The 10,932-nt window shown below is 35.5% G+C and overlaps 1 protein-coding gene across 1 annotated transcript; it reads left to right on the plus strand.

Moving 5' to 3' along the window:
* The first annotated feature begins 3,973 nt into the window (after positions 1-3,973).
* Positions 3,974-4,739, plus strand: LOC149217369 (uncharacterized). Its single transcript, XM_089390196.1, is given in 2 exon segments — positions 3,974-4,263; positions 4,265-4,739. Coding segments are annotated over 2 exon segments (765 nt in total).
* Positions 4,740-10,932: the final 6,193 nt, after the last annotated feature.

Consider the following 10,932-nt stretch of genomic DNA (forward strand, 5'->3'; position numbering starts at 1 on the left):
TAACTAAAATTTGGGCAGTGGTCTAACAGTTAGAGCTTATTTGCAGGGAAGACTCGTCAATACCATCAATTTTTTTTCCACGGTCTGTTATGTCTCTAGATCTAGATCAGATAGCTTGTTATTCTCAAGTTCTACCTTTCAAGTGTTGATTTATGGCTCACCCTTTAAAACACAATTCTACCACTCCATTTGATTTTGTTTTGTCAAGAGAATTGGTAGGACCTTCCCATCCTTTGTTTTACATCAATCAATAACCATCCATCAATGATATAAAGAATAACAGATACACAAAAAAGGCCAAAGATGCACTTGTTGTATACCTATGTTCTAGGAATCATCTGACCTTACTAGTGCAAAGAGCTCACCCTGAAAAAATAGCATCCACGTGGAATTTACAAAACTTTTTTAAATCAAGCTCCAAGTAAACCAATCAAAATATGAACATCTTTTTAATCAATAAAATCTCTGACTTAAAATAAAAGTGGCCTAGAATTGAATGTTATATCAACCATGTCAAGTAACTAACATCGGGTGAGAAATACAGGCCATGCATATTGGATTAGCGAAATAATTGATGTGATAAAGCTCAAAATCAAACAAATGACTTACAACTAAGACATGAGGTTTCCCTTTCAACCTTGTCGTTAAATAACTCTTCTTTATGTCACAAAACATTAAACTTTTTCTAATACCAGGTGGAAGCAGTATTGTAACATTAATCTCTAATAGAGTTTGTGTCCACGACTACTTCTCAAGATCCACTCCATTACCAACATTTGGGGCTAGATAAGATACATGCAAAAACCATCAACATGAAAATGAAATCTACATCCTTGTAAAAAAATGGGAGGAAAAAAAATCCACAAATTGAAACAAACTGTAGGATAACTCATTCCTACAACATGATTATCCTATCGTGAACAATAAAAAAATAAATCGGGAGAAATGTAATTTTTGCCACATTTTGACAATCATTTCCTTTTGCATATTCTATGAGCAACTAATGAAAAAAGTCAGCTAAAGCTTGTCAACATCAAGATTATAATAAAACATAAAGGAACCACTCCAACTATAATCCTAAACATAAGTATCTATAAATATAATTGTTTGTTGAGGACATTGTCTTTTGTGAAAATATGGAAGTCAAATCTTTAAAATAACACAATTTATGGTACCATTGCCTTACGAAGTCCATTCATTCGAGTATTTACGAAGTCCATTCAAGAATATTTTCAAAGTTCAAAGTTCAAGAAATTAACATATAGCCTAAAAAATCTCAAATTTGAAAAGGAGATAACCCAAAGATGTAGAGTATATATCTCACATTTATATATCCTAATTTCTAGACATTGAAATGACACTTTTTAGCATACTATTGTGAATTCAGCCCAAAATGCTAGAAAAAATTATTGATGGTTATTTTTGTTAAAAATGGAAACTAGGGCCAAATTACACTTTGAACAGCTCCTTTGGGGAATATAATTATGGGATTGAATTTCTCTTTTTGAGAGGACCAAAATTGATCTAAAGATCATCAAATTTGGATAAGTAGAAGTGGAATTTTGAATTTATGTTTCTCTCATGTAAATTATTTAGGTCAGCCTCAACTATATGTCGGCTTAAGAAGATCAAAAGTCACGTCCCCTCAACTCCACTGAATTGTATATATAGAGGAGAATTCTCTCTCATTTGGGACACATCAATCAAAAGAAAAATATATCTTTGTGGTAGCGAAGATTAAGGAGGATAAATTATGGTTATTGTTGGGATTGTTTTGGTTAGGGGTTTGTCATAACAAGTCCGAGTTTGGAAGAAGTGATTCACTATGGTTAAGGAAAATCTTATATATGGGTTGTGACTTGTTTCATATGGGACTTCTTCTTGTAGTTTGGCCGCAGCTAGAAGATATTCTCACAACTTGACCGCAGGCCTTGAATCAGTTGTCGAGGAAGCTAAAATACAACAGAAAGTTGTTAACCTTATATGATAGTATTCAAGTGCTTGTTGAGGATGACATGGAAACTTAAAAACAGGCTAAGACTACTACAAATAATAGAGCCCTTGTAATAAGAAAAAGGTCGCATTATTTACAGATTTCAAGGGATGGAGCAACATGCTTCAGAAGCGCTAATCCAAAACCACAGAGATAATATGAACGATGACCTTAATGTGGTCATAAACCAGCTCCTTAAGCCATCAAAAGGGAGCATCATGTGAAATAAGGAAGGTCACAATAGAAAGGAGGATTTTTGGATCAATCAACTTAGAAAGCAATGGACATGAACCAACTGATCAAAAAAATATTACCACAGCGATAAATTGAATCCTTAAAAGAGTGACTACCATGGGAAGACACAGATTTAAGTCAAACAAAGTATAAATCTTTTCCATAGATAAGAGAAAATTTACTACATCCTTTTAAGAAAATTCATCTCAATGGGAAAATAAATTGTTTCAAACTCCATGATTGAAAGGAAATTGACTTAATGTACAACAAAATGTTAGTATTTTTTAAGATGCATTTGCATTTACTCAAAGGTGTTGATTTGATGCTATATAATTATTAAAGCCATGTTCAACCTATAATGAGTCTCTAGATTTTCTATTGTTAAAGTTGCAGGCCTATTTTAGCAAAGCCATAGGCTTTGATCATGATGAAATGTAGTTAAAGGGTTTTTTTTTGGATTTATATATTTTTCACAGTTTAGTTTCAATTATGCATTTTTCCATACCAAGTAAGAAATAAAACAAACCATTAGCAGACAAAGAACATATCAATTAGAGCTAAACATGTAAAATAGAACGGATAAAGGATATACAAATGCAGAATGGAAAGTTTTAACTCAAAAACTGAATAGACAATGTGGTGTTAATAGTACCTATATAGCAGGATTTGATATCAAGAGTAAAGACACACCAAGTCCATTAAATGCCTCTTTCCAAGAACCCTCAATAAGAGTTTTCCAAAGTCCCTTTGATTTCCCAAATGTGCTAGTTTACATCCGAGCAGAAGTTGTGTCCAGTGGCTTTCCAAAACAAAATAAACCACCACATAACATAGTGTTTATGTATAAATTTGAGCAAGAAATGTACAAGTCAAAATACCAAAATTTGGCTAGAAAATCCAAATCACTAGGACAAAGCAGGAAGAAAAGGAGTTGTACCTATGTTATCACAGTTGTGCAAGCTCTAGTTGCAGCAGCTATAGCCAAATTTTCCTTTGTTCCCATATACTTGTTCCTATGTTTCAAGTAAAATCTCTTAGACTATAGCTATAATAGTATTGGTTAAATTTCTGATGTATAATTACTTGATGAAAATTGAATAAGCTAAACTAATGGTAAATAATATCACAAGTAATTATCTGTAGATCAGAAAAGGTTTTTCAACATGGTATCAGAGAAGTGAGATCAGGCAGTGGAGTGTGTCTTGGTGGAATGATCTTGCATCAAACAAATCTGTGTATTTTCCCTGGAACTAGTTTATCTGCAGATCTGAGAATTCAAGCGTGCATTACATAAAGATCCATTGGCTCTAGCACCATTATTATACACAATTGCTTTTGAATTTTTGTTTTATCTTATTCTAGAACATGTGTAAGGAGGTGAGAATGATCATTCTCCATAGTCAAGTTGAAGGGAGTCGTAGCATCAGCTGTGTTGGACAGTAAATATTAATTCATGACAATTTTCAATCCCAAGGGCATGGTTTTATGCAGTCTCCTCTACTCCAATTTTCTTTGAGCACCACAGATATCAAAAACTGAAGGCAAAGGAAAGGGGGCATTGCAATAATATTACTCTATATTCGAAGAGTTGTCACATAATTTCCAGACATGCATTGGAAGATGTACATATATATGGCAACAAAATAGAATACATACATGTCTGGTGTGGTCAAATTCTCCACAATCTAAATATCACACCATGAGATAGAATGTCTAAATCGACTTGAGGATAAGCTAGTGACAACAATGGCTCAGTATAGCAGTGGAAGCATTTACTGGTGGCGCAGAAATGTCCATACCCATTTTGCAAACCCTAGTTTCTCTAGTATGGCACTGCAACCTTTTCTATACCAATCCACTTGGGATGAGATTAACCATGGATTGAGTCCTAATGTTGATATTGCAAGGCTAGGGTTAGGCCTTGGGAAATTATTAGCACATTCATCTTGTATTGTTTGCTTTTGGGATGACAATTGCCCCTTTCTAGGTGGTCCTTTAGAAAGAGAAGTAGGAAGTTAAAGTTTGAAACCAAGCTCTGTATAGTCCATGGGCCAAGAGTATGTTGAATGGCCTTGCAGAAAGGATTAGAGAGAGCACAAGCGAGCCAATAAAAGGTGGTAAGGGTAGTGATGGTGATGACGATGGCAATGGCAGAGGTGGTGTAGGAGATGATGAAGCTGATGGTGAACAAGAGAACCAATTTCTACTACCTCTATTGACTATGGTGTTTGTAGCTTTTAATTTAGGGTATTGTATTATTGTCTCAGTTATGGATGGCAATGGGAACAACAGCTTCTTACAAAAAAGTTGTGGACTCTTTTGTCTCCTCATGCAACTGATTATCAGAATCCTGAATGACGATCTAAAACTGGAGGGAATGCACACCACACCTAAAGTTTTGCTGAGGAAATGGTGTACATGTAGGAAACCTTCCTCAATTATATCCAATTTTTGTTCTGCCAAATATGAAACCCTTGATGTATTGTCTGGTATTTACAGTTATAATCTTTAGCTGCAAAGGCTAATTTTTCATTTTATTCATAGACCTAGAGGGCTAGTGATATATATATGTGTGTGTGTGTGTAGATATATACATATACATATATATATATATATATATATATATATATATATATATATATATATATATATATATATATATATATATATATATATATATATAGATGTATATGTATATATACATATAGATGTATATGTATATATACATATATATACATATACATATATATGTATATATACATATACATATACATATACATATATGTGTCTATATATATATATATATATATGTATGTATGTGTGTGTGTATATATATATATATATATATATATATTCAAACTTCCGATTATTGTTTTTTGAATTTTCTGATCATGGCTTATTCTTCTATATTTGTCAGAAATGCACTAGGAACTCCCATAATATATCTTATTAATGCACCTTCATTTAAGTCCCATTGCCTATTTTTGTCCACGAGTGAACATCAATATATAAACTTAAGTAAATTAATTTTCTGATCTGATTCTAAGTTCTTAGTGAATTCCTCCATATAAATTGGTAGAGTTAAGAGCTAAGTTACGGTGAGGTCTCTAATGATATGTATTTACAGGATTTTGTAATGAATCAGTCTGAATCACACTCTTCAACTTTAAGGCCCGGCTCTGTTTCTTTGCCAGAGAATGACGATACACGTTACTAGTGCTATATGTGCAACAAAGTTATTTCCCAATTGGTGGTAAAGGATCAACAAGATAACTCGGAAACTGGCATACTACTGTTGTGCCGTGAGTGTGGAAGTGCCTTCATTGAAGTAGTTGCAACTGCACAGTCTTTTACTGATGTGCATCAAGTTCAAGGGGCAGCTATCCAGGCAGGGGAAAGAGGAGGAACAGAAGAAGATGGTGCTGAGGGAAGAGACTATGAATATTCGTAGTTAGTTCAACAATTGCTACTTGAGAATCCACTTGACAACACACAGACTGATCATGGTGATGCAGAGAATTCCATAGCAGAGACTGGTCATGAAATTGCTTCACAGGATGATCCACAAAATACAGGTATACCTGTATATTCATAGTTTCTTCAGTAGTTTCTTGTTCATTATCCACTTGATAATACAGAGACTGATCAAGGCGATGTAGAAAATCCCTTTTCAGAGACTGTTCATGAAATTGCCTCACAAGACAATCCACAGAATATGGTTATACCTGTAAATACACAGTTTCTTTGATAGTTTCTTGTTCATAATCCACTTGACAATACAGAGACTGTTCATGCCGATGTAGAAAATTCCATAGCAGAGAATGGTCAAGAAATTTCCACACAGCTTGATCCACAGAATGTGGTTACACTTGAAGATGATTCAGGACGAAGAGATGAAGAAGATAGTGAATCTGGAAGCTTTACTATTCGTGTAGGTCCATATGAATGGGACTCCATGGATGAACATGTGAATGAAGAATATTCGGATGAAGAAGATGAAGAGGACAAAGACAGGGATGAAGGTAGAGATCAAAATAGCTTAGCAGAGAATACAGATGAAGAAACTTGGTTATGGACACAAAGGACCAGATGGAGAGACATACAGAGTCAGCATCAAAGAAGAATAAATGTTGAACATGATCTACACCATTATCTTCAACAGATATTTGAGAGATATTTGAGAATTTTTCTGGAGATAATCTTGAGGTAAGGTTTGAACTTCCAGATAGTTGCCCTACATGAATAAGATATTTTTTTCAGAATTACATGGAAAAAAAAGTATATCCAACCATGTAAACTTAACAAAAATATCTCATATATTTATAAAAAAAATTCAATAAATGCATGAATAAGCTATTCTTTTTTTGAATTACATATTTGAATGTGGAAAAAAATATGTGCAACTTTCTAAATTAAACAAAAAAGTCTCATATATAATAATCATCCAGGTTAAGAAAATTAATTTTCAAATACACCACCTAATTATTATAAAAAGAAATTATAAATAGGTAATCAAAGAAACAATCTAATACCTAAAATACCTGTGTAGGCCACGACATATTATTGGCTTCGAACGTAACACCGACACATAGCCTGGACCTAACACAGAGGCAGATTGATGTTTAGGAAGCCTTGGCAATTTTGCTCTCCACACAAATTTTCCCTCATCATTGAATATTAATGTTTTTTATTTTCTGTCCATCACCATTATCCATCCATTATTGTTCACCGCTACCTTACAGAACGATTTCATTGATGTAATGGTATCGTCGTGTTCTGGCAAATCCACACGCACTTCACACCATTCATGTCTGCCATTTTCGTTTAACTTCCACAAACTACTTTCCTCTCATGAGAATGCTCTCATTGTTTTATTGAATCTGTTTATTTGATGGTACAAATTGACGAGCGGAAAAATTCTGTAAAAATATATTTTGTTAAGATACCAAGTCAACTATTAAAAACCTGTAACAAGCATAAATAATAACAATTCAAGCAAGTATGACACTTCAACTACATGCACATCAAGCAAAGAGCAGTTGAAACTTGAGGTAATCCTTCACCATGTTTTATTCGCAGCTCCAATAGGTCAACTACAAGCCACTGTAGTAGAAGATGGTGTAATTTAGTTATAATGCAATTGCCATTGCACTTGACTAAACAGGAACCATTTGATCTTGGAGCAAACTTCCCTTCAGTTGCTGGAATCTGACGATACAGAAAGTTAGAGTCACCATCGATTTGGAACTATGATCAAATTTGTGAGAATCTGGGTCAATTCAAAATTGGGCAAAACCCCTAAGGTCATTGTTCCACCATGCACAAGCCTTGAATTATGGTAGAATTCTGCTCATTCCTCAAATTTTTGTCGGACTCTTATCAAATTTGTGACTAGAAAGGAGGTCTTTTCGCTACAAGATTAGCCAATTCTGACTAACTACAGGTAAAATTCTAGTTACAACTATGAAAATGGTGATACGGTATGTAAATTTGGCCTAGTTTAATTGGTTTGGCATATAGTTGACAGGAAAGGCTCTTGAGAAAGATACTTGAAGCTGATTTTGTAGTTCCTTACAAGCTATAATATAATATATGGCCTCATTTGGGGGCACAAGGAACCTTATTCAATCAGATTTGTTCGTAGTGTCCATTCAACTTTTATTCGAAATGGAAAATGTGTAATCCTAAGTTGCCATTCCCCAGAAAGGGAAGTGACCCTCAAGTTTCTGGGGAAGTGACCCTCCAGCATAATGACAAGGCTCACCAAATCTTCCAAGAAATAGGCAAATGTAGCCATTTCAAGCTAAAAACACACAGTTTTACTTGGGAAGTGAAAACTCAAACAATCTTTGGTGAGGTTGACCATGACTTTGGTGAATTTCACCAAAAGTTGACAAGTAGTCAGTCATTTTATCTCCATGTATCTAAAGGACAGGCTATCAACATACTAAATTGTTGTAGGCTATTGGGTTAAAGATGGAGAGAATAACCTCAACGTTTGGTTTGATTCTGATTTTGGGTTAATGAAGCTTCAGCTCAAAGATAATTCCATGCTTATTAGGCATTCACATTCTCACTTTGAATTAGAAGGTCCACAATGACCATTTATTAATTTTCCTATCCGTTCACAATAAATCAATCATACCCGAAAGGTTCAACAACATATGCTCTGGAAAGCCATTCCATTGCAATTATAATGGGCTTGAGGGATGTTGGGATAGGAACCTATTGCTCAATTGTGGACTATTTAAGATAATTTAATAATTAATTATAAAATATAAAGGTATATTTTCTACTTTTCTCTCACCAGAATGCTATCATTGTTTTAATGAATTTGTTTATTTGATTTTACAAATTGGAGAGTGGAAAAATTTAGTAAAAATATATTATGTTAAGATAATTTATTAATTAATTATAAAATACAAAGGCATTGAGATAAGAAAATGGAATTTGCATTCGCTTGCAATGTGGATAATAAATTAAAAAGAAAAGAAATGGCATGGTGGTGATGTTTTAAATAGAAATTAGGGTGGCTACAAAGCGTCGTGCCCATCACATCCACTTAAACATGCAAATTCTTCTAAACCTAACCTGTCTCTGGGCGTGGCACATTTGAACATGATCTCCACCATTATCTTCAACAGATATTTGAGAATTTGGCTGGAGATAATCTTGAGGTAAGGTTTGAACTTCCAGAACCACTAGTATCCACCTGAAAAAAATAGCTTATTCATATAGGGGAACTGTTGGGAATCCAGGGGAATATCTTGATGGAAGAGGATTTGAGCAGCTGCTACAAAATCTTGCTGATAAATCTAGGGAACTATCTTGATGCAAGAGGATTTGAGCAGCTGCTGCAACATCTTGAGAATTTACCATCAATCATCGTGGAACCAAAACATGGGAGTTCTCTTTGCGCTATCTGTAAAGATGTTGTGTCTATTGGGGCCACTGCTAAGCAGCTCCCATGCTTACACTTGTATCATCCTCATTGTATTTTTCCATGGCTAAGCACTAGGAATTCATGCCCAATTTGCCGCTATGAACTTCCCACAGATGATGCTGAGTATGAAGAGCAGAAGGGAAATGCAAGTGTTAGAGCCCATCCAGCTGATAATGTGAACTTAAATGTGCAGGACAGCAGTCAAGAATTATCTTCTGAACAATTATTGCATGTGGACTTCCATGAACAAGACAGCAGTCAAGAGTTCTCCTCTGAAGTGTCATCGCATGGGAGTTTTATCGTGCACAGCAGCAGTCAGGAGTTTTCTTCTAGGCAAGTTTACAACACTCAAGAAGTAGATAATGCTCTTGTGGAGGGAAATGGAGATCCAACAAGTGTATCAGAAATCCCTCGAATTCCTGTTAGTTCAATTTCAGCTGAGTCTGAGCCAGGAAGCAACACAGAGGGAGTAGCTGATGATGAAAATGAACTCGAGCTTGTGGCTCAGGAATCACATGCCAATGGACGAGAAGTTAATCACAACACTAGAAGTAATATAGCTGAGATATATAGAGCGACTGTGTCTTGAACATTGGGAAGGGGGTGGTTTTATATGGCTGCAGGACCTGTGTTAAGTGTGGTAGGGCTTGTTCTTGTCCTGTGTTTTAGAAATCATTCAATAGGTGCTCGGATACAGCAGCACGTGAGGCAGATAGGAAGGCAACATCATGACATTATTCAGGAATCACACGAAGAGGCGGCAGTGGCCGATGGTCATTCCGTTTCTCTAAATAGTGGAGGAACGCGTTGCTAAATCCATAGCTATTCTGGGTTGCAGTGTGTTCTCATTTCAAATTCTTTGCTATCAATAGAGATCTTGACAGTTGGCCATGAGGTTAGGTTGATCGATATTTATCCCGGAATTTCAATTGCGGAGGATCGAGAGTCTGCGCTTCGTGAGGCGAAGGACCAAAAGACTGCACTTAATCATCGTCTGTAGAATCGGTTGGATGCAGTCCATGCACACCAAAAGAAGCTTCGCGATGAAACTTCCGCCATCGAGAAGCAAATATTTGATCCAGAGATGACATTCCTCGATGAAACTCAAATTTCAGAAGGGGATCAGTTTGGCCCATCGGTCGTGAAAGAATTTTTTCGGTGTCTTCTCTCACATCTATTTCTCAAGCCGGTGGGTGTCAAAAACTTCCCGTAGTCATTGAGGAGGAGGAAATAGGGCCAAAGGTGACTGAAACATCTGTGCAAGGGCCACCACCAGGAACAACGATGAAAAGTCAGTCCCCAGGCAATAAGAAAAATAAAACTACGAAATTCCAGTCCTCAGCCAGTAGGCAAAAGAAATAAGAAAATATTGAACGCATGAATGTGTCATTAGGTTTTTCATATTTGATATGTGACAACGAATGGGTCCTTCAAATGGGGTGCACAATCACAAAAGATGGTGGAGGCTCTTTCAACGGTGAGAAACAAGTTGGTTACCTATATTCATCTGGTGTCGTAGTACCTGGTCACTATGAGGTGCAAGATGACAACACTAGTTCTCTCTTTTCGTTTTCCTTTTTAAGATTTGCTGACTGAGATAGTGTGGTTTTTATCCGGTTGACTACTAAGTGTATGGATCATTTTATAGGAATAGATTGTTTTAGGGGTTTCTTTTATAAATTTGTTTGCAAGCATGGGATACCATTCATCACAAGGTAACAATTAGAAATAACAGAACAAATAGAATTGTAAATTATCATTG

Source organism: Pinus tabuliformis, chromosome 1_1 (genome assembly GCF_031772625.1).
Source record: "Pinus tabuliformis cultivar Carrire ecotype Pingquan chromosome 1_1, CPIR1, whole genome shotgun sequence".
Classification (NCBI taxonomy): domain Eukaryota; kingdom Viridiplantae; phylum Streptophyta; class Pinopsida; order Pinales; family Pinaceae; genus Pinus; species Pinus tabuliformis.